We start from the raw sequence: 25,302 nt of genomic DNA, 5'->3' as shown, positions 1-25,302 counted from the left end.
CGAATTTTTCAAAGTCACATGTTATGAAGTTTAGCCCACCGAGCACAAAAACTATGAAATACATAATGTATGGTGTTAGAAATGGGATTTCTGGTTGGCTAGGACATGCGCCTAAGGCAGGCAGAAACCACCACTCTAGTCAGGGCAAGGGAGTTACCTGCTGAAGACAAACCCTGCTCACCCCCTTGGTAGCTTGGCACGAGCAGTCAGGCTTATCCCAGAGGCAATGTGTAAAGCATTTGCACAACACACACACACAAGCAGCGACACACTAGGCACACTACAAAAGACACTCCACACAAGGTTATATAAAAAATAGCCTTTGTATTATCATAAATACATTAGAATCATAATCACACAATATACACTGTGCCAACTGGCACCAGGTAGAAATTCACAGGGGATTACACACATGACAGGGCCAACAGGGCCACTGTCAGAATCATCACTAAGCACAAGTAGCAAATATAAGACAACCAGCCTCTGCTGGTAAAAATACTGTACTTAACATCATATCACATCAGCATGAGGCATCATCCTAAGCATAAACATCATAGCATGACATTAGGCATCATCATCATCAGCATGAACACATTATGCAACAATCACATTTAGGCATAAACACCTTAGGCCTGAACACTAGGCAAAACCACATTATGCATAACCGCTTAGGCATAAACATTATAATGCATCACATTACATTGGCGGAGTGCACACCTTAGGCATAATCACAATCAGTACCAGGGCCCTGTGGTGAGCACTGGTCACAGTACCCCTAGCCCGGGGCACATCCCATTAGCCCCTCTTGGGCGTAAACCTAATTGCACCTTAGGCCACACCAATGCACAAAATGACCCCAGGCCCACTGGCCTTCCACGGGGACCCGTCTGGGATGTCCTCAATGCCCTTAGTCCTCCAAAGTCAGGGCCTTCTGTACACTGCATGCTCTTTAAACAGCTGCCCGCGACCCGGCAGTGCAGCTGCGAGCACCAATCTTTGCTCCTAACTCAGGGCAACACAAAAGTACCCCGGGCAGTCTCGGACCCCAAGGGGGAGGGAAGCCAACACTTTATTCACCCTCCTCTGCCCTGGCCTAAAATGGGTAATGCTCCCGCCCTCACGTTGCACCTGCCCGCAAGCAGCGGTGCAGCTGTTGCAACCGGGACGCGTGCAAGGCAGGGAGCCCGCGTGGCTCTGCCTGGCTCTTGCTTGTGCTCCTGCTGGCTCTGCCGGCTTGTCTGATCTCCTTCTTCTGGGCACAAGAGCGAGGGGTAGGCTTCCGTCTGCTTCCTTTCACTCACAGGGAGCCCCGACCACAAACAGGCACCGGGTTGCCTGACTTCCTTCTTATGCGATGTGCCTGCTCCCACCACGCTTAGAAGAGCCCACTCTCCTCAGGCATCAGAATGCGGGGTGGGCTCCCTCCGTCGCTCCTTATAAGGTCACACTCTGGCGGCTCACAAGTTGACCTGGCAGCACGTGGAGCTATCTCTGGCCATGGGAGTCCTGCCTAAAAACAGGCACCAGCTGCTTGACTTCCGGCCCGCAGCTGATCCTCGGAGCGAAGTCTCTGTCGATTTTTGCCAAATGGCGCAATCCCTTGCTCTGTGCCTGTCGGGCAATCCCCGACCAGGATCCCCTACCGCTGGGCTCTTCCTCTGCCACACGGGGCTCTCTCCTCCACACAGGAGCCATGCCCTGAACCAAGCCCGAGTGGAATGTTGAGCCCACTCCTAGGGCTCCAAAGGTAAAAGAAGAAAAAGAGCTCAACATGCACTTTACCAGGGCAACAGTAAGAAAAGTAAAGTGCTTGTCCTGCGCCAAGTTCCCCCACCTACAGGGCAGACCACCCAGACCTGCTAAGTCACAAGAAGGCAGGGACCAGGCACCACAGGCAGGCCAGCACGCAGGACTCCTTAGGAAAAAGGTGGAGCAGCTCCCTCAGCCCCCCCAGTCAGCATGGGTTTGGTCCCAAACGGCGGTTCCTCCTGGCAAGGTGTTCCTCAGGTCCCAAGTAAGCACACCGCAGCTTTCATGAGGTAGCAGCCCAAATACTTACACCCCTTAGTGTCTTTGTTCTCCCCCTGCCACAGGGCTCTGCGCCCAGTCCAAACCAGATCTGGGGGCACTCACACCATTTCCTAAAGATGTACCACCTCCCCCTTTGTCAGTGTAGGCCCTAGCCCCAGACACACCACAGGGGGGGAAAGTCAGCATTGTGGAAGGTAGGCACTGTCCCATTCAGTCCCAGGTGCTGCTCCTCCCACCACTCCAAATGCAGATTGGCCTATTCAGCCTAGTGCTGACTCACCCAGCCCCTGTCACTCGAGAGCCAGACATGCAATACACATCAGGCAGGCACAAAGACACACAGCACACAGAAATGCCTACTTGTAAAAGTGGAATTTCGAAAATAGTGATAATAAATCTGTGAACACCATTGAGCAGCATTTACTCCCACTATTCCAAACATACCAAACTTGACCACTCTACTCCTCTCAGATCAGGAATTACCACTGCAACATTTATCAGGGAATCCCCAAAGTATTCCTATGAGAGGGTAGCCTCACAGTATTGAGAAACCAAAATGGATGTTTGTCACTACCATGTCATGCCACACAGTTAAGGCACATGTCCTACCTTTTACCTACAATGCACCCTGCCCATAGGGATAGCTAGGGCTTACCTTAGGGGTGACTGATATGTAGTAAAAGGGGAGTCATAGACGTGGCACCCATTTTATGTGCTATGTCATAGCGGCAGTAAACTGCGAGTGAGGTTTTAAAGGCTACTTTGGTGGGTGGCGCAATCAGCGCGGCAAGCCCACCAGTAGCATTTAATTTACTGGCCACGGATATATGAGTTACCACCTTACTGGGGACTGATAGGTAAATTAAATTAGCCAAACAGGTGTAAACCAATCTCTCCACGTTTTACCATAGAGTCCTAAAACCACCAACACCAGGTCAGAAAAAATATCAGGAGGAAGGCATAAAGTTCAGGGATGACCCTGCAAAAAGGGCCAAGTCCAACAGATGGCCATCACATCAGCCAGGTAGACAAGTTTAGGTATGTGGGGGTCAAATTGGTTTCTAAGCTCAATTGGCACTCACTTATAACCCAGAATGTTTTGTCTTTTAACATAGCGATATTCAGTATAGAAGATTTTTCCCGCTGGTTTGGGCACATTCATGTCCAATCGGTCCTGGAAATTTACAAGGCCAAGTGCATCCCACTAGTGATCTATTGCAGTGGAATATGGGGATATGGTCCGTAGCCCCAATTCAAGTAGCTGAAAACAAATTCTTAAGGGGCCTTCTGGGAGTTCCTCATAGTGTTCCTCATGAAATTGTCCACAAAGAACTAGGCTTAGATTATATTATTGACGTCTTTGCCTTCTCACCCTTTGGCACTCAATTTGGGTAAAAGAGGAAATCAGTTTTAGCAGATTCATTTTACAGGAATGTTTAAAATTAGATGAATCCTCCCTGATCCAGTGGCTGGTGTATGTGGTGCATAATTTGCAGACTCTAGGGAGGCCTAACCTGTACAATAATCCCTCTGTCATGACCCTCTCTGAAGGCAAATGGGTTGAAACCACCTTCAAGGACAAGTTGGCATCAGAACGTGAGGACTCCACATTAATGAAACACTCTACGCATCACACAATTTTATTGAAAACTGTCATCAACATAGAACCTTATATGACCTGGAATATGACACGTCATCAACGCCGCCTGTTGACTTATTTCAGGTTGAATTTATTCCCCCCTCTAGTCCCTTTTAATCCTGGCTGTTTTACGTACTCGGACCTTCCCCTTTGTAATTGTGATAATACATCGATCAACAACGCATTACATATTGTCATGCTCTGCCCAAAATGTAATAGTCGGTGACATAAGTTTTTACACCCAATTTGAAAACCAATTAATTTTACACAAGTTAGGCCTGCCTTACTGTATTTACAGCTGCTAAATTCTTCCAGTTTGCTTTTTTCTTGCACGCTTTTTCATGGTGGTTTTAAAATAAACATGAGTATGGTAATGATAATTTGTGTACTATTTTTAATGACTTTTATGATTTTATTTGTAAAGCAAAATAAAGATTATTAAAAACAAGCGTTTGCAATGCAATAGGGGGTGTCGCCATGGGTGGTTACAAAATGAGATAAGGCGGTACTAAGGAGGGACTACTAAGCCTATTGACCAATGAACAGCCACAGTTTACAGTGGACAATGACAGAAGCCAATGAAAAATATGGGTGGAGAGTGGGCGGAGTTCCAAGGCCCTACCTGAATACAGCATGCCTCGCAGAGCAGTGCATGTGCTGCCCAGGCTCAACTTAAAAACATTGGCATTTCTAATGCCATTAACTCCAACTTTGCAGCCTGCAGGGTCACATATGGTACCGCACCCTGCAAAATGGGTGGGTAAAAAACATTAGCATTTATAATGCCAATCACACCACGTCCACCAAATTCGAAACCTATTACATTTTTAATGCTTGTTATAGTACTGATCGGAGCATACTAATTAACTGGTTAGGACAATTTCATCCAAACAATACGGAGTGTGTAAATTTGAGTACCCAGTAGACTGGTGAGTTGTCAAGTCATTTGCGTAAAGTACTCCTACCTAAGATTTTTTTTAAATAACATTTTTCATAACCACATAAGAGTAAATATACCTGATGCTCCAAGCTTTTCTGAACATTATATTTGAAAAATATTTTTACTAGTAAACAGTGACATGTGCGTGTCTCTTGAGCCAGCAATGCAACCGACCCACTTTTTCCTCCCTCTGTAACTAAGGCAACGTTTGAACAGAGAAGCTGTTGCAAAGCACTAAAAGAAGTTTTATTTTCCCCTACGCTCCTGTCCTTGCTTTGCTACAAAAATTCCAAAGGCCTGAGTGTGGCCCATTACCGGAGAGCGCCCTTAACTGATAATTAGCACACTGTGCATGGTTTTGACAAGTTTGGCTCAGGGGGAGACCCGTTCATGGTGTCGAAAGTGAGCAACCTGACGTGCACCTTCCGCATTTCTGCATAGTGTGCTGTGAGCGAAAATATGTTTTAGGGCAGAGGTGTCAAACTCAACTTCATCAGGGGCCGCATCAGCAGTTTGGTCACCCTCAAAGGGCCGGTTGTATCTGTAGGAGTATGTGTCCACTCTTTATTATCATAAATTATTGTCACTGCATTCAATTATTACTGTTTTTTGTAATAATATAAGATAACTAGCTCTGAAAGCAGAAACATAGTCAGAATAATGGCAAGTAGATATTCAAATGTACAATTATTGTACAATTTATTGAAAAAAGATTTTTGGTAACAGACAGTAATTTTTAAACATACAAATATTGCCAAACACTGTTTATTGCACATATGGCAAACATAAGCCATTAACTTTTTTTAACTTTTCTGACTAGATGGCTGACATCGTTTTCCTGAGGTCAGTCCATCGATGTCTGGCGTTAGGTCTTGTGCTGTAGCAATTCGCAAAACAGCATGGAGGTTATCATCAGTGATGCGTGATCTGAGCTTGGTCTTGTTCAGATTCATGACTGAAAACATCTGTTCACATAGATAGGTGCTCCCAAACATGGACAGAACACGTGCAGCTTGAAGTCGGAGCTGTGGCATCAAAGCAGGGGGGAGGAGACGGTAAAAGTCGTCGACTGTCGCATCCTGGAACTTCGCTTTCAGGCTGCTGTTGCACTGAAGTTCTATTAATTCCATTTGAAGGTGATGTGGTGCACTGTCAACATCGATGTTGAAGGGATTGGCAAAGCTGGTAAAGGTTAAGTGTTGTCCTTTAAAGTCAGAAAAGCGTTGATTGAATTCATCAATCAGCCGATTCACTTTGGTACCCAATCGAGCACATGAAAAAGTACCTGGGAATGAGGTTGAGATGCTCTGGCAGATAGGAAAGTGGGCAAGACTGTCTTTTTCAAGCTGTGACTTCCATAGGCGTAGTTTCTCCTGGAAAGCTGTTATTGCCTCATACATTGAGGTTATGACTTGTTTGCGGCCCTGCAGCCTCAGATTCAGTTGGGCGAGATGCTCTGTTATGTCACACAACATGGCAAAATCGCACAGCCAGTTTGGATCTGACAGTTCTGACAAGGGCTTCCCTTTACTTTGCATAAAAAGAGTAATTTCTTCCAAAAGCTCAAAAAATCTCTTGAGAACGGTGCTCCTACTCAGCCACCTTACTTCTGTATGGTATGGCACATCTGTATGTTCCATGCCCACCTCCTTCAAAAATTGTTGGAACTGACGATGATTCAGACCCCGTGCACGCAGAAAATTCACTGTTTTCGTGACTGTGGACATTATGTTATCCAGTTGCAGAACCTTGCCACACAGAGCTCCTTGGTGGATAATGCAGTGATAAGTTATCAGCGGCGTGTGGCAATTACTTTTTTTCATTTTCTCTTTTAACAGTCCAACCAAGCCATTTCTCTCTCCACACATTGCTGGAGCGCCATCAGTAGTAAGTCCCACCAACTTTTCCCAAGGTAATTTCATTTTATTTACGGATTCCTCCACTGCATTGAAGATGTCCCTCCCAGTTGTTGTCCCATACATGGCGACCACATCCAAGAGCTCCTCACTGACAGACAAGTCTTCCTTCACACCTCTTACAAAAATAGCTAGATGAGCTGTATCAGTATTGTCAGTGCTTTCATCAACAGCTAATGAAAATGCCAGATAACTGCATGCCTCTTCAGCCAACTTTGTTTTAAGATTACAGGCTAGGTCCCTGACTCGGTCTGTGATGGTGTTTCTTGACAAGCTGACATTGTTAAAAGCCTGTCTCTGCTCAGGGCACACCTGTTCACATACCTTCAGCATACACTGCTTTACAAATGCACCTTCTGAAAAGCACTTTGAAGCTCGTGCAATTTCTATAGCCACAAGATAGCTGGCTTTCACTGCTGCATCATTTTTTGCTGTCATTTTTGCAAAAATATTCCGTTGAGAATGCAAGCTTCCTTTTAATTCTTGGACCTTTTGTTGCTTTTCCTGGTGGCTAAGGTTAGCAAATTTGGCTCCATGTTTGGTCTCAAAGTGCCGGCGTAAATTGTATTCCTTCATCACTGCCACTGCCTCATAGCAAATAAGACATACCGGCTTGTCTCCATTAATCACAAACATGTATTCACTTTCCCATCTCTCCTGAAATTGCCTTCCCTCTGCATCAACTTTTCTTTTCTTGGACATTTTTGGGTTATTAATTTGATTGTAGTTTATGGTCCCTATACCACTGTAAAGAGACACGGAAGTGGTCAGTATATCCAAAGTTTACCGCTCAGACTTTTCAGCAGAATAATAAGCAGACCCCCCCTAATAAGCAGACTCCCCCCCCACATACATCATATGTACTTACAGTACAGGAGAGAAGGGTTCAGGCAGCCGTTGGAGAGGCGGCCGCGCATGCGCTGAAAACTGTCCATAGGTAGACTTAACCAAAAAAGAGGCAGTACAAATGTTTGCAAAGGCCTCACAGTAAGTTGTTGCGAAAAAACTCTTTTAAATAGTGGCTCATGCGACTTCTTCAAGCTACACCAAGATACGTTTGCTAACTGAGTTTACAATAGCAATCAGAAAAGCAATCAGTTTAAAAAATAAATGGAGTGAAGGCAACCCGAACACTAACCCTCACGCGACAGGGCAGCAGCCCACTTGTCTTCCAATCATTAAACACAAAAAAAATTGTCACTATCTTCGTCCAAGCCTGCTCCCGGACAGGATTGTAATATTTAAAAGCATTTTCCAGGACTGATTAAAGGGATATCGCGCTTCACGGATTGTAAAGGCGCAGAAAACAATGTGACAGGATCCGTCATATGTGTAGGTTACTCACTCGTGTTACGTGTCAATTGTTAAGGGGGCGGGAGTGCTGCCCGAGTACACACCTTGAAGCGTGGCTGTGGCCTAGCTCTCCGGATTTCCTTATCCCAAGATCCTTCTCCTCGCCCAGTTCCTGCTGATCCCAGGGTGAGGAACAGGACAGCACCCCTCTATTTCCTGAAACAAGGGGACACGGGGGTGGAGGGAGAGCTTACCTGCGTTATCCAAGCTCCGGGCCGGGTGTCACATAAGTTCCTCCTCCTCGGGATCCTGCGTGCGGGGCAATCACAGCTCGCAATCCAGGATATGAAAAGGGAAAGCTCAGCCGAGCCAGCACCTGGGGCGCGGGAAGGCGCTGCGCGGGCGGACGGGGCAGTCAGCTCATCTGATCTAGTTCAGTGGCAGCCCGGGGAAATCTCAGCGCAGCCTTCCCTGGCAGCGCCGCTGGAGGAGTCCGCTTGTCCGCCCGCGGCCAGCGCCAGAAGCTAAACAACAATCCACAGATTCCACACAAACAGTGACACACTGTGGCTGCCTGGGCTGCAGAAGCCGAGACCAGATACCAGGAGCCTGCGGAGCAAAGTCAGCGCCGGCTTGGGCCCTGCAGGGCAGAGGGACGCGTGCTGCACTCGCTGCTCCCAGGGCTGCTGCACCTTCCTGCCCGCCTCCTGCCCCTCCTCCTTTCACTCATCTCTCCGGTGCGTGGTGCGCCCCCAGCGCAGGAAGGACAGCGACAGTCCCTCTCGGAGCTGCAGTTACATTCTCCCCAGTAACATGGCGGCCGGCCTGAGGAGCGGGAGAGGGAGGGAGATGGGCTCCCATGGAGCGGGAGGGAGGGAGGGGGTCAAAGGGAAAGTGCTGCTCCTGCGGGGGTGATCGCCGCACGAAAACAGCAAAAGTTAACTCTGCAGTGACAGTCCTTTAGTGCCTGCAGGACGAAGAGCTTTCGTGTCGCTGAACGGAGCACTACTACACAGCACTACTACACGGGCCACATGACGAGGTCTGGCGGGCCGGATTCGGCCCGCGGGCCTTGTGTTTGACACCGCTGTTTTAGGGCGTTGAGCATTGGATGGCATGCGCAGTCTCTCCAAACTGCTTTGTTTAGGAGGAAGTTTAATAAATGAATAGACTTTGCTCGAAAGTGAGATAGACTGGTTTTGCAGCACAAATGTGACTGTTTCATCAATATTGTGACAGCTTTGGCACCTTGTCTTATTCACCCACTGGAATATGCACCAGGCACTCTCTGCAATTACCGAGCCCGATTGAGTGGAAATACGCAATACTTTCTCCGCTAAAACGGCGTTGAAATATTAACAGTGCAAGAAAGATTGGTTGGCTTCAGCAGTCCAAAATCAATCTACTTATTGAAGTAGTGCTCAAACAATCTACAATGTGTTTTTCTATCACTTTGCGGTAGGAAGCTTTAAACCTGCCTCATTTTATGTGTTGAGCGACTGGAACCTGCAAGATGTATGTGGCAAGCGAATGAACTGTGCTTTTGCTAATGAAAACATGGTACTTTTATTATTGCGGAGTCCACCATGGGGGTGTCGGCTATGAAAAAAAATCTGCAGCCACCATTTTGCTAATTACAAACGGCATGCATCAATACTTTATAAAAGTGGGTGCCTACTCTGAAGAAAAGAAAAGGCGTGGCCGACATTGTTTTTATTGCGCCCATGTTGTTATGAAACCGGGCTGTAGTATTGGTGAAGGAAGATACTACATGGGCGCTGTGCTGAAAGATTAAGCACTGCACCCGGGTAATGAGTAGCAGACACAGCAGAGAGTTGAAAAGCGGTCCCCTGCAGGAAAGCATGCACTGCCTGCAATAGAAGACAAGCGGTCGCGATTGTCCCGGCAGCTTAGCAAGTAAAAGCGCGCACAGCACGCGGAATGTAATTAAAGAACGTGGTGCCTCACGTATTACAAACTCATTAAAAGATATAGTGCTTACTATGTAAGAACGTAAGAAAACGGGCCAGTAGCCATGGGAGGATGCAAATGACGACATGGCCGTACTAAGGAGGGACTAACACGCCTATGTAGGAATCAGAAGACAGTATTTACGAAGGTCAAAGACACAAGGGAATGAAAAATGTGGGCGGGGCTTCTCCTTAGTACTCTACCTACAGATCGTCAAAGCAGCGCTTGTGTGCTGGCTCAGCCTCAACCTAAAAAAGTGTTGACATGGTTCAGGGGCTGGGGGTCTTTGGATATTGGAAGTGATTATAATAGGGAAAGCAGTATTGGTCACATTCTGCAGAGTGATCCAAGTTTGCCGTGCATGCTTCTCAGCGGTAACATTCAGTTGTATGCACTGCACACTCAGATATGTTACATCACATTCTTCTGGCTGATAAGGAGAATAAAGGTACAGAAATGATGAGGAAGGGAGTTTGTGAGTTGGGTGTAGTGATTTAGTATCAGATGACAGGACAGTGGAAGCCATTTATATTTATTCACTAATATGGGTGGGCAGCCCATCTTTTTGATACTTAATGACTACCAAAGGCCTGTAGAACATGCACAGAAAAGACTTGGATAAAACAATCTGCAGTTACTGAAAGTAAGCTGCCATCGCAACGCAAGGCTTGCTCAAGAACCACATTCAAACAATACATTAGGCAACAGGCACTTGGCTACACAATATTTAGAAGTGGCAAAGCTTATGTGTCCCAGATTGGACAAATATTACAAATCATTTTGATCACACTTCCTGTTACAAGTACGTTGCATTAGCTTGGGAAGTCCCAACTGTCACAAGCAAAGGACACGTGGGTAGTAACAGCCCTACCACATCACATCATGCAGGTATCATGCAGTGTTGTCCTCTATTGATTAGCCTGGTGACCTACACTTGTGTAACCTGCCAAAGCTACTGATGGGCAGATGGTGCCCCTTCACTTTATTTCTAAGAAAATGTCTTAATCTTGTATTTTTGCTGGACATGTATTGCATAAATCCTGACACCCTTTCTTTGTTGTTTACAACAATAAAAAGCTTGTGTGAGACTACACGAAAATTAATTTTCTCTTTCATCATATGTGCTGACAGAGTTGTATTTATTTCACTAGGTTTCTACAGTGATCACAAAGAGGAAGAATGCAGGTGAGCAGAAAATAAGGTGTCCTTGGAATCCTACACAAATTCAGTAGTTGTGTTATCACAAATTATTGGGCACACACACATTAGATTCCTCAAGCCCCAGAAAAAAACTTTGAACTTTTTGATGAAAATGAAAACTGTAAGGTGATTCTCTCACTCTTCTACTGAGTTATGTTCTAGTAGGTGGGGGCCTTAAGAGTCAGTCAACATTGTCAGAGAATCTTTCATTAGCAGGTGGTACGTGCAGAGTCCCTTTCTGCACCCTGAAATAGCCTGTACCGGTCAGTCAGTCAGTAATACTATGGTTTATTAAACATCCAAAAAAGCATACAATTAAAACAATATAAACATCCGATAATTACACTGGAATATATACAGAAAAGTCCATCATAAAATACATGTCCGAGTAAAGTGCTTCAGTACAAATTTAAAAAAGTGAGCCTAATGATAAAACATTTAGAGAAAATTTTACAAGAGAGTCCTAATAAAACTCATCATTAGTTCCCCACTAATTGCCTATATGTAATAGCATGGACAAGAAATCTATATACCATAGTACACACTTGATCTGCCTGGTGCAATTATATATACTCAAAAGCCTCTTTGCACTTCCTGAAAAAAAAACATGTGCATTTGAAATTAGGGAGTAACCACATTGCAGGGACTTAAATCCAAATCCTTCTCAGAGAAAACTTTAGAGGGGTAATACGCAAAAGAATGGAACAAATCTACACTGAACCTCAACAAAAAAAATCTGTGATGCTGAGGCACTCTGAGCAAATATGGCTCAGTGCCACCAGTAGTAGACATTGGAAGGTACATCAACGCCCTACTCTTCTTCCTCTCAACCTCCCATCTCTGCTCCACTATATGATACAGTAGTTCATTTTTCACCAATAACCTGGTCTGACTATCAATAGACATTAGATTACAAAACAGCTCTAACCTACCAATTGCATGAAGTTCACTTTTTACATAGGTCAACGACAAAAACTACATTTATGTCATTTATCCCCCATAAATCCTACAAAGGTAATCCAATGCTTGGTGGAACACCTCTGGAAAGAGTGAGTACCTTTAATTATCTAGGCGTTCGTCTCTCTGACAAAATTACATGGAAGCCCCAGCTGACCACGCTGCTACTGGGCTATAAGCGAGTCAAGGGAGCTTTGGGAAAGCAACACTGCTCCTTAAGTAGCAGACCCATAGCTGCTGCTCTGCAGGGTAATCTGAAAGGCAGTCAGCACAACTCTGCATGTTACAGAGCTGTGGGGATTTGAGAAGACACCAGAGCTCAGTAGATCTAACCATAAATTCCTCAGGAACCTCGTGATGTTGCCCCAAAGTACCTCCCTTGCTTCCCTAATGCTCGATATGGGCAAGCGGTCTATCAGCGATATAGCGAGGCTTCGCCCGCTGTTCTTCTGGGCACGCATTAGGAGGACCCCGGAGCTTCTACCCTATGCGGAAGCCCTATCAGAGGTCATCCGTTTAGATATATGCAATAAGGTAGGGTGGACCAGAAATGTTAAGAAACTGGTGTCTGATGTAGGGCTTCAGGCTCTTTGTGAAAACCAAGATCAACAACTGTTATGTTATGTTATGTTATGTTATGTTATGTTATGTTATGTTATGTTATGTTATTTATATTTTTATAGCGCACAGCTGCCCCAGCAAAGGGGCGTCCTGGCGCTGTGACAGATGCTACAACATAACACACAATAAAAGAAAAGGAAATTAACCAGACACGTGAAACAGTAAAGTTTTAATCGCCTGCCTGAAGGCGAGCAGGTCTTCAAGAGCTCGGATGTGTACCGGGAGCGAGTTCCACAAACCTGCCGCGAGCACCCTAAAGGAGCGGCCACCCATTCTACTCAATTTAAAGCGCGGACAGACCGCCAGGTGAAGCCTCTCCGATCTCAAGGATCTCAAAGGAACATAGGGCGTGAGTAGGTTAGCAAGTGCCGGGGGCGAAGAAGATTTCAAAATTTTAAAGGTCAGGCATAGCGCTTTGAACTGAATTCGCTGTCTGACCGGGAGCCAATGTAAGGCCGCGATGGTACCAGACACTGAGCAATGTCTAGGGAGGCCCACAATGGCCCGAGCCGCGGCATTTTGCACCCTTTGGAGCCTAGAGGCCTCCTCTTGATTCACCCCTAACAGCAGTGAACTGCCGTAGTCCAGCCGAGATAGTATAGAGGCCTGGACCACAAGCTGTCTGGTGGGGGATCAAAATACTTTAAGACCGGCCTTATTCCCCGCAGAATGCCATAGCACGTGGCAGCCACCTTCTTAGTGTGGTCCTTGAAGGTGAGCGCAGAGTCCAACCAGATGCCTAAATTTCTCACTCCAGAAGCTGGAATGGGAGTGACCCCCAACTCTGATGGCCACCACTGGTTACCCCATAGCTCAGCATGCTTCCCTAATACCAACACCTCTGTTTTGGTGGCATTTAACTGAAGGCAGTTGGTGCGAAGCCAGCTTGCTACTGCCAACAAACCCGCTCGAAATTTGGGGGCCTCCACCTCAGGGTCTCCACTAAGTGTCACCGCTAGCTGTGTGTCGTCCGCATATGAGGCCATCGTAAGACCCCACTGTTTAACGACACCAGCCAACGGTTTCACATAGAGGTTGAACATAGTAGGGCTCAACGAGGATCCCTGTGGTACCCCCAGCTCCAGGGGATAAGTGGCAGATTGGCCAGGTGGTATGGCCACTTTAAAAGAACGATCTGATAGAAAAGACCGAAACCACTGGAGAGCGAGATCAGTCACTCCCGCCTCCTGTAAGCGTTGGATCAGTATATGGTGGGACACAGTATCGAAGGCAGCGCTTAGATCTAATAGTAAAAGCGCTGCAGTGCGACCTGAATCCAGAACCTGGCGTAGATGTTCCGTGATGTAAAGTAATGCCGTCTCGGTACTGTGTCCCGACCGGAAGCCGTTCTGACTGGAATCCAATATCTGGTTGCGAGCCAGATGCTCAGACAGAACAGAGTTGACATGGGCTTCTGTTACTTTGGCAATCCAAGGCAGCAGGGATATGGGTCGATAATTCTCTGGCAGCCGGGGGTCAGAGTTGGCTTTTTTTAGTATAGGAGTAACCACTGCCTGTTTCCAAGCCGTGGGTACCATTCCGCTGGACAATGACATATTGATAAGATTCAATATGGGGTCACGGCAGAGTGGGGAAAGTGTGTTAATTAAGGCTGGCTTTAACGGGTCCGAGGGAGAACCTGACTTGACCCTGAGGCTAAGCCTATCAAAGGTCTCAGTAGTCAGTTCAGGTAGCATTGCAAGAGTCTCATATCCCAACGTATCGGGGACAGTAACCTCTCGGTTCTGGTGGAGTGTGTCAAAGCTTTGGTAGATTGTTTCCACTTTCTCCACAAAAAAGGAGGCCAGCTTATCACAGTGGGAATCTGTGCAAATCACCTCTGAGGTGGATCTGTTTTTCATAAGATCCTTCAGTATCTTAAAAATCAGTTTTGAAGGGTTAGGGCTGGTGGCAAATTCTTGAGCGTAAAATGCGGCTCGTGTTCTGCAAATAGCTCTATGATAGAGCTTCAGCTCAGTAAAATACCGAGTTTTCAGAGCAGGGCTGTAGGATCTTCTCCATTCCCTCTCTGTTTTTCGGCAGGCTTTTTTTAGTTCTGCGAGTGAGTCATTATACCAAGGACTAGGTGTTTTTGTCCGGCCTTTCGACCACCGTAAAGGTATGAGAGAGTCCAAGGCATCGGTGATCCAGGCGGAGTAGTAAAGCAACAAGTTTTGGAAATGGGTTGAGTAAAAACACTTTTCAAGCCCAACCAGGGGAAACTGACCACATAATTTTATTGCCATAAACTGGCCAGGCTACTGGAGCCTTACCTAGACCTATATCAGGCCCCCCAGGACAGTGTGCCATACACCAAATTTAGGTTCAGCACTCTTCCTTTGGGCAAGGTAACAGCTTAGTGAAATTTAAATGTTTCAAGCCCGAGCACTTGTCCTGGATGCAAGGCACCAATGGAGTCCGTTGCCCATGCATAGTTTGCATGTCCAGCATATGTGCATCCCAGATCCAAAAGGCTAAAAACGATCTGCCGGCAACTGGGCACACTGAACCATAGGGATGCCTTGCGCATCTTAAAATCGGATCCTAGTCCACTCATTGTCTGTGGAGTGGCTAAGTTCTTAAGCCACATGTTTAGCATTAGGAAGAAGGCACTAATGAGAGAACACCACAGGCAAACATCTGGTCAACTCCCAGAATGAGATGTCCTAGGGATCACCAGTTTCCTCACACATATAATCTGGGATCTTCTTAGACACAATGCACAAGCACTTTACCGCAAACAACTACCTTGCAGTTTTCCCATGAGAGGGCCCAAAAGCAAAAAATCATAACAGCATGATATGAAAAGCAAACTATCATACTGCCATTGTTATAATGCCCTGATGAAACCTTTTTCCCACTGAGATCGTTTTAGCATATTTTATCTTTTGAATCAAATTGCTTGCTCTTTTTAATCCTTATTTTTACTTCTCTTTTCATTGTTTTAAAGGTTGGTCTTCCAAATCAAATGAATTTTATTACTGCTTGCAAAAATAAGTCTGGATGATGAATTGTCTCTCAATCGGCTCTTGACGAAAGAGCATGGCACTGCTTCACTAGACTATACTCTGGATCGCTCTTCATTTGAGGTGTAGTATGTAGTTACTTAGTTACTTAGCGCATTTTAAATTACTGAACACCGTTTTGCTTTGAGGTCTCTTTATAGGAAGAACGACGCAGTAATAGCATTGTTGTGAAAGAAAGAACCTGCATGTCCATTGTAATGGGTGTTGTATGTATCGTTTATTCCTACATTTTTATCTGTATCTAACTGTTTTTTAGCTTTTATGACACGTGAGTTGAAATAAAGCTTATACAACAACATAGGTCAACCACATAATCTTGTTAGCCTTGGACAGTTGTAAACAATCACTAATTATAGATTACGTTAGTGCTGCCTCAAGTCTTGACCAGATTGAAAGCCACAGTAAGATAGTTGCCAGTTTTATAATATCCCCAATGTATTGCAAATCAACTTCCATGTGCACAATTGAGGAAGGGGTGCTGCAGGGATGTAATAATCTACGCAGAAATTTGTTTTCACCATTTTGTAATGGTGTATGGTCTGTGTACCCCCAAACCCGGCACCATAGGTAGCTATAGCATTGGTCTTGCTTCATAAATAGTGAGCACAGCATCCAAGTGACCCTAATTTAGAGTCAAATGTAAAAAGTGCTGCAATAGCCTGCTCCAGCTGGGTACCTCTTAAATCTTTCAAGTACTCCGAAAATCAAGTGGGACCCCTAAATATGTAAAAGTGGCAACAGTTTTAAGAGCCTGGACCAATAAGGGTTGGTATTTTACAAAATATGATCATTTTATACACTATTTGTCTTCAACTCCTGTGCATTATAATGATTTTGAATAGTATAAAACAAATCAGGAATTATTAACCATGTTCAGTCGAAGGTTAAATAAGGCCTAAAGCTATCTAAATTATGAGGATCTGACAAATAGCATGGCTGTTCTAGGTATGAAGATACACCAAGTCATGTAAATCCTCTCTGTGACCCTTGTTGTGCCATCAGATATGACATTTGAGCTCTGTATTCCAGCACAAAAGAGTAGCCAGAAAATTAATATTCCCCTCACTTTGAACCAAAGCAAGTGAGCCTGTCCCTCCCTAGAAGAGGTCCCTTGTCTCTTCTATCCTAGCATCTATCCATTCATACTCTCACCCTTCCATCCACCCTCTGATATCTACCATTTCACAGTTACATTTTGTCATCTAGCCATTCTTTCATCCATCATTCAATCTTTTACCATTCCATCCATCCATTGGCCATTCATTCCATCCATCCATTCATTCATATATCCATCATCTATGAATAAATCCATCCACCAAACATTTAACTTGCCAACACATCACTAAAGCTTTTCATCGGTCAATTGAAACTTTTGTCCATCCTTTCAAATTGTCCATTTACTCGGTCATCCAACCATCCTCTAAAATTACAATTTACTTCAGATTTCCATTTACCCTGCTATCTTTTCAATCACCTGCCCATCCTCTTAGATTTCCATTTACTTTGCCATCCTTTTATCCGTCAATCTATCATCTCAGATTTCTATTAACTATACCATCCTTTTTTCCACCCATGCATCAATCATCTTCTCAGATTTTCATTTATGTTGCCATACTTTCACCCACGCATCTATCTACTAATCATGTCCGATTTCCACTTACTTTGCCATCCCAAAATCTGTTGATCTATCCTCTCAGATTTCCATTTAAGCCAGCCATTCATCTGTCCACCCTCTCAGATTTCCATTTACTCTGAAATCCTTTCACCCACTATTCATTCTCTCAGATTGCCATTTACTCTGCCATCCTTTCACCCACCCATGCACCTATTCTCTCACCCACCCATTCCTTCACCCATCCCCGCACACTCATATGCCTGTCCTCTCACCCACTGATCCATCCACCCTTTCACCCACTTATCCATTCATCCTTTCATACGCCCATTCTTTCACCCACTGATCCATCCATCCTTTCACCCACCCATCCTTTCACCTACTCATCCATCTTTTTACCCACAGCCTTTCACCCTCCTATCCATTCAGCCATTCTTTCACCTAGCCATACTTTTGCCCAGTCACCCATCCATTCTTTCACCAACTCATCTATCCACACTCAAATCTGTAAGTTACCCTTGTGAAATCAGGTAATGTAATCTTAAGGATTGTAGGGGCCCCGGCATGAAATATGTTGGGGTCCCCTTTTCAGAATAACTTTTCATTTTTTTTACCTATTTTCTGCTTATTCAAGCCCCATGATGCCAACCAGTGCTGAATAATATAGCAAAGGTGAGCTCAATAGTTGAATAAAATTATGATAAGAGAAATAAATCACTTTCACAGGATCCCCTTAGATGGTGGGGGTCTTGGGCAGTTGCAATGATCATGCCAGGTTTATTGTTTTGCATCCATCCCTGGAGAGGGAACAGTTCTATCTTTCTTCTTCAGGGTCCTGATGCAATTGTTGATAAATTAAAGTCCTTCAATTTTCAAATGTAAGAATACCAGAGCACTTTGTACTTACTGAGGATCAACAGGAAGCACAATAAAGAAGGGCTTTTAACAGACTGAGTTCTACTGAACTTGATTTAGTGGCCTCTGTACAAAAGTCGTGAACACTGCATTTGAAATACTAGAATGAAGACTGTATTAAACTATAAGCACAGCCACTTGAATTATTCAGCTTTGTTTGACTAAATTATATAGCAAGGAATGGCCATTATGTGGCATTATGCAACACCTTCTGTGGCATTAATAGTTTACCTATTTTAACACACTTGCAAAATAGACCCCAACGCTAAAAAACTATCTTTTTAACATTGCCTTCTCTGAGTCGCAGAGTATATTAGCTTGTGTAAACCACACAATGTTTCACCTCAGCAGAAAACAAGCATTTCCCATAAAGGTTCACTTCTCTTTTTCTGTGCATCCCAACTGCTTTTGTTTGGGGGATATTCAATGTTCACTCTATGCCCTCTGACAGCAGCTTGCCTCTGTCGTAAGAACATATGTGACATACAACTGTCTCACTAGAAGGCATTGTAATTTTCAAGAGATCAGACCTCAAAAACATAAGGAAAATGATTGGAAATGTTTCTATACGCTGAGGATCTTATTGAAGAAATGGCTGTTTTCACTTTTTTTGAAGCACAGCCCTTATGGTGTAACATGAATTTGCACGAGGAATGAAAGCAAACATTTTCATGGTAAAGTAGCAATCTTTCCTTCCATTATATTTGAATAACATTTGAATGTGTGGGGATTTTTTAAGTGCAGCTGGCAAAGGCCTTTGCTAGTACATCAAATGGAGACAATAATACCAAATACGGAAAAATGTCACCTCCTTAGTGCCTGCTTAACACCTCAATACGCTCTAAACAGAATGAGGTTACCATGTATTCCTCATATACATTGCCAAGAGTTTGGTTCTTTCGGAAATACTCAAAACATTAATTATACATTTTCTGGTAGTCTGCTTCAAAACAATCCTCTCCTAAAAACAATATTGTTGTAAATATATTTTGAAGAACACAATAACCATACAAAATAGTTTTTCTTTACAAATAGTATATTTGTTTGGCGGTAGTTCAATTCATTACATAGACAAAAATTCATTAAAACAAGGTACTCAGTCCGCAGTGTGAAATGTGCTTGTGCAAACAGTGAAACATTTAAAATACATAGTAATCAATATGATCTTATTTGAACTTGCCACTTCACTCAGATATGGAATCCCATTAGTGCTGGATAGGTTTAAAGAGTCCATTATTTTATTCTACCCATTTAGGCAGGAGATGGGAGGTGAGCCAAACGAAGCTGCAGTGGTCTAATTTTGTGATGAGCTTTGAAAGGTTCAGCCAAATAGCCCTGTATTTGTTGGCTTCTATATGAGTTTTTTATGAGCCATACATGACTTTTTTTTAAAAAGATGATTTTTATCCAAGATGAAGATAATGTCTTTCATCACTTTATTTAACTGCTTCGTAAACAAAGAGTGTGATACATGTTCAACTCATTCCAGTTGCAACCTGGCAATCAAGACATTCATCCAGGAATTATTCTTTTTAGGTAGGGCAAGATTAGTTTACCACCATCTGAGTGACCAATGTTGTACTTTTTGCCATTCTTAGTATGTGCATGTATTTTTTAAAAAGCTGCTTTCTGGCTGATTATTGTTTGATTAGGCATAACTCGAGCATGAACTGTGCTGGAGATGCGTTTTGGGGCAGGTTGAATAAAGAGAGATAGATTTGATGTTGGGTGTAGATTAAAAAAGTGCAAAAATTGGTTAGGAAAGTCTTGGTGTCAGATGCAATCGTAAGAACAGCTTGGCTTTGATTACTTTGAAAACTGGCATAACTGAAGGGTTCTTAACCAATTTAAAAAATGATTGAAAAGCAAAGAGTAGGTTTGAGAGTTTTGGTTTTAGGGTATGTTGAAGTTGCCCTCCTCGGTCATCTAGCCAGACCACCAAATATTTATTGTTTTTTACTTGACGAAGTTTCCCCAGGTACCACTTTCCTTGCTTTGTTTGTGTTTTAAGGGTTAAAATCAAATTCATTAATATTGCAATTGTTCTTGAGAGTATCTATTAATCACTGTACACCTTCTGCAGTTTGATTCAGGAGTACCACATCATCAGCATATTGCAAATATGTAATCGGTTTACCTCCTATTTCTGCTGGATAAGATTTGGCTGTTTTGAAATGAAGATTTAATTTGGAACAAAAAGATTAAAAATTGTTGGCACTAAGACGCAGCCTTGCTTAAGGCGTCTTTGTATGAGTATTTTTTGATGGAAATCCCTCTGGTTATGTCCAAGCATGACCTGAGCCGAAATTTCCAAATATTTCTTTATGGTTTCAGGAGTGTCATGAAAATATCATGGTGAGAGTCTATAGTTCTCATCTCAATTGTGAGAGCTCATAGTTCCATTATATTTTCAGGACAGTCAAGATACAAATAAGTAATGGGAGAGTTATAGATTTGAAATGGTGAAATTCATAGGAAAATACAATTGTAGAACTAAGTATTTTCCTTGAAAAAGAGGTGTTACCTCAAAACATGTGTTGATTGTTTTTCTACTAAATCGTTTTGTCCAAATAAAAATTAGGAATAAAGAATGCAAGATTATGAAAAAATTTGAGTCCACTGTATATTTATTTGGAGCATCAAATCTATTGAATAATCAAAGGTTCTTCTTTTGAAGACGTATCAATTCTATACCACACCAGTGGGGTCTTGTTGCTGGAAGTGTGAGGCTCCGGGCATACTAGCTCCTGACCCCTTCCTTTGTAACTTAGTAATGTCCATTAATGGCACTAAGGCCGGATTGCAATGGTGTTGAGGCTGTGTAGTGTCATATTTTTGAAGATCTCCATTAGCTCCAAAGTTTGTAATTTCCTTTCTTGCAGTTACTAAAAATGGGCCATTACCTTTCGGCCATGTATTGCCAGCTGTGTGAACCTGTGGTTGTAAAACAGGGCTTATATTGTCTCTCCTCACATTTTGATAATTTTTTCTGCCTAGTGCCACTAGGCTGAATGGTTATTTATGGATTTACTATTTGTGAAAATGAATCCTTTGGATTCTTCTGAGATACTTATTTCACTAAGGATGGATATTTCTTCCAGCGTATTTATTGAAGAAGATAATTATTTGAAAATCAGGAAAAAGTTTGCTATGAGATTTTTCTTTTACTTTTACTTCTCTATTGTACTTGGACAACATTGTATAAGGCTGATTTTGAATAGATTGTGTTTTATTATTTAAAGATGTTGTTATAATTTGTTCCTGATAGGCGGTGATTTTAGCCGTATTGTCTACAACAGCTGCGCTTGAGATGACTAGTACTGAAGCGATAACAAGTTTCTAATTTTTGAGAACGTTATCTTCCTGAACGAAGGAGCTGACAATGGATGACAAGGTAGTGAGTTTTTTTTTCAAAGATGTTTTTATTAAGTTTTCAGCAGACAAGGTGAGAGAAAACCACCACAGCATCCCACGCAGGGGAGCAGAATAATTCAACAGGATTATGATTGCTGGTCAAGGTGCAGCGCTCAACATAAATCAAACTCCTTTCCTCGTGGGTAGCTCAAATAAGGAATACAGTTTCTGACAATAATGGAGTATGTCATAAAGGTAATCGAGCACAACATAGGAGCAAGCAGTATGACCGGCGTTACTTCTTCTTCTTGCGGCAGTAACCTCCCCAAGCCTCCCAACTGGAAGGTATTATACAAAGTGAACATAAGTCACATACGAACAAACCCCAAACATAAGATAACTTAAATAGAAAGAAAGAACAAAATAAACCAGACCCTGTACCCACCCCCCACTCTGCCTGTGGTGACGGCTACATTTGTATAGTGACGAAAGTGTATGACTCTAGAATTCGAATCATAATTGAAAAAGATACAGGCGTATAATGGTAGAGGGAATGGCTGATGGAAGGCCGCGCAAAAGGAAGGTAACTAGGGGGCCCCATTTAAATTCAAAATTCTGGTAGTTGTCCATAAAGATATCAGACATGCGGTCTAGACTGAGCAGGTGCAAAAGGCGGGAGTGCCAGACGGAAATAGCCGGCGCCTCCCTCTCCTTCCAGGCGGCTGCTAGAGTAATCTTGGCCGCTCCAAGACAAAGCCACATAATCATTTATCACCTCAGGTTTGGTGTTCCAGGGAGGCATCGCGGAGCCCCAAAAGGACATTTGCCTTGGTAGTAGGGATGGGGTAGCCCAGCATATCTTTTATATGTGCTAAAATTTCTTCCCAGAAGGGGCGGATAGTAGGGCATAAATGTTGAAAGTCCCCAATAAATCCGCACCCCCTCCAGCATCTATCGGAAGTGGTAGGGAAGATCTGTCTAAGTTTGGCTGGGTGCAGGTACCAATCCATCATGGTTTTCAGGTGAGCCTCCCCAAGCTCTGAGGAGTGATTGAAATGCGTAATGTCAGACCATAAATGTGACCATTCCTCGTCCGAAATAGGACGATGTATCAAATCTTCCCACATGTGCATATATCGGGGGTGCGGGGAAAGTGTAGTGTTAAGCAGAAAGCTATATATGAATGAAATCACCCCTTTCATGGAAGTAGCTTTGGTGAGGAAAGCTTCGAATGTTGTAAGGGGTCATGTGGCTGCCTCCCTTGCCTTAGGAGTAAGGGCCCAATGCATCAGTTGCGTATAGTGGTACCGCTCTGTGTTCCCTACCCCATTTGTCCGTTTGCAACTGTCAAAGGTGAGGGGGTCAAAATTGTGAAATAAATGTGTCAAGGCTAGGCAACCTCCCTGTTTCCAAGCATCAAAGGGTCCCTCGTGTTGGGCCGGAGGGAATGATGGGTTGAAATGGAGCGGAGTGAATGGAGAGGGGATCGTAGTGCACCCAGACTCACCCGAAACTAAATCCCATACTCTTAAGGTGGTTCGTGTCGGCGCACTAATATTTTTAGGTCGATCCTTTCAAGGACACCAAACTAGATCCAAAATCGTCCTCCCTGCCACGCTGCGATCCGTATGAAGCCAATGTTTATCAGAGTCCTGTTTTGACCATTCCACCAGAACTCTCAACTGTACCACTTTGTAATATAAGTGGATGTCCGGGAGTCCCACCCCCCCATCTTTGCGTGAGCGGCGCAGTAGAGAATAGGAGAAGTGAGCACGTCCCCCTTGCCAAATGAAGCGTAATATCAAGGATTTCACTCTCCGGAAGAAGTCACCCTCTATCTCGATAGGCAGGGCCTGAAATAAATAGAGGAGCTTAGGAAGGAGTGTCATTTTCACGGCGTGTATTCGGCCTAACCATGATAGAAAGAGAGGTTTCCATTTTGTGAGTTCTGCTTGAATGTGTGTAAGTATGGGGGGGAAGTTGGCAGCTTAAAGCCCCTCTAGTTTTGGCGTTAGGTGGACCCCTAAGCGATTGAAGCCTAGGGACTTCAGCTGACGGTAGGGTAAGGTTGAGTATGTAGGATTTGTCTAAATTTATTTTGAACCCTGCAACAACTTCAAAGCGTTTCAGTTCAGACTGCAGGTGTGGGAGAGACGCAGCGGGCTCGGAGAGGGACATAAGAACATCGTCCGCGAACAAGGAGATTTTATGTGACTCCCCTGCGAAAGGTAATCCCTGGATTCCCGGATTAGCCCTAATTGCTAACGCTAACGGTTCTATACTGATATTGTGCGTTTGGCGTCCTTTGATAAATCCCGACTGGTCAGGATGGATGAGATCGGGCATGAGGTCGTTTAGCCGTCTGGCTATAATTGAGGAGTATAGTTTTAAATCCAGGTTCAGTAAAGCAATCTGTCTATATGAAGTGCATTGTTGAGGATCTTTCCCCGGTTTAGGTATCACCGAGATCACGGCTTCGGACATAGTGCCCGCGGTCACGCCATCCTCTGCCATTTTGTTAAAAAGGCGGGCAAGATGAGAGTGAATGTCAGGGGCGAACGTCTTGTAGAAGAGGGCGGTATAGCCATCTGGTCTGGGAGTTTTGTGGAGTTTTAGGGCTTTAATGGCAGTAGTAACCTCATCTATAGTAATAGGGGCGCTAAGCAGATCATTCCACTCAGCCGACACCTGGGGCAGGGTCAGTGATCGAAGGTAGTCTCGCTGGGCAACCGAATCTAGGGTCTCCCCGGAATATAGACTTTCATAAAAGGAACCGAATATTCTCAGCTTTGTCCTCGTCCTTATAAGGAGTTTCCCCTGAGGGTCCCCGAATACCCCCTATATACTCTCTCTCTCGTTTATCCTTAAGCTGTCTTTCAAGATGTTTACCAATTTTGTTGCCCTGGGTGTATGATAGATGCCGTAAATTCCACCCTATTATTATAAATAACCTGAAGTTTACCTCGAAGCGCCATTAAGTGGTGCAGAGTTTCCCTTCTAGGGTTTAGTTTACGGGCACGTTCAAGAGAAGACAGCTCAGTTTCCGTTAGCTCTCGTTCGTTAGTGCGCTGCCTATTTAGGGGGATACATTTCCCCCTAACAACAGCCTTAAGTGTATCCCAAGTGGTATACTCTGATGTGTCCTTCGGCTTGTTGGTAACAAACAATTCGGAAATAGTTTCCCTTATCTTGGTACAGGATTCCTTGTCATTGGCAAGCGATGGAGGAAAGTACCACTTGGGAGTAGTCGGAGCATTCCCGTTCCAGGTGAGACTGATAGAGAATTGGCTATGATCGGATACCGAGAGAGGGAAGATCTTGGCGTCCTGGAGGGCACCCTGCAGAGATTGGCTGATAAAAACATAGTCGAGCCGAGAGTATGCACGATGGACATGGGAGTAGAATATGTAGTCATGGGACTGCGGGTAGAGAGTGCGCCAGGTATCTAGGAGGCCCATGTCGTGCAGGCGTTGTTGTGTATCCGGAGAGAAGGATCCCATATCTGAGCGTTGTGGGTGCGTACTGTCCAGTTCCTTCTGCCATGTTAAATTGAAGTCACCCATGAGGATTAGTGGACCCTCTAAGAAATCCGTCAGTTTCCCCAATAGTGTGTGTAAGAAGGCCGTCTGGCCAGAGTTGGGGGCATATACCGCTGCGAAAGTGCAAATTCTCCCTCTCAAGCGACCTTTGACCACAACCCAGCGGCCCTCCTTATCACTCTGAACATCCAAGGGCTGGAATTGTATGAAAGAACGAAACATAATTGCCAGCCCTCTATGTTTCGTGTGGTCCGAGGACCTATAAACTAATGGAAAGTGTTTGTGTTT

The 25,302-nt window shown here is 44.2% G+C and overlaps 1 protein-coding gene across 1 annotated transcript; it reads right to left on the bottom strand.

The window, feature by feature from the left end:
• Positions 1 to 5,413: 5,413 nt before the first annotated feature.
• Positions 5,414 to 25,038, bottom strand: LOC146789585 (general transcription factor II-I repeat domain-containing protein 2-like). The gene is made up of 3 exons (XM_085631134.1): positions 24,438 to 25,038; positions 23,532 to 24,210; positions 5,414 to 7,271 (listed from the first exon to the last, which is right to left on the bottom strand). Exons 1-3 carry the CDS (start codon positions 25,036 to 25,038, stop codon positions 5,414 to 5,416), a joined length of 3,138 nt encoding a protein of 1,045 aa, XP_085487260.1.
• Between the last annotated feature and the right edge of the window lie 264 nt (positions 25,039 to 25,302).

This window comes from Triturus cristatus, chromosome 10 (genome assembly GCF_964204655.1).
Source record: "Triturus cristatus chromosome 10, aTriCri1.1, whole genome shotgun sequence".
Taxonomy (NCBI): Eukaryota; Metazoa; Chordata; class Amphibia; order Caudata; family Salamandridae; genus Triturus; species Triturus cristatus.
This window is presented reverse-complemented; position numbering and strand designations above follow the sequence as displayed.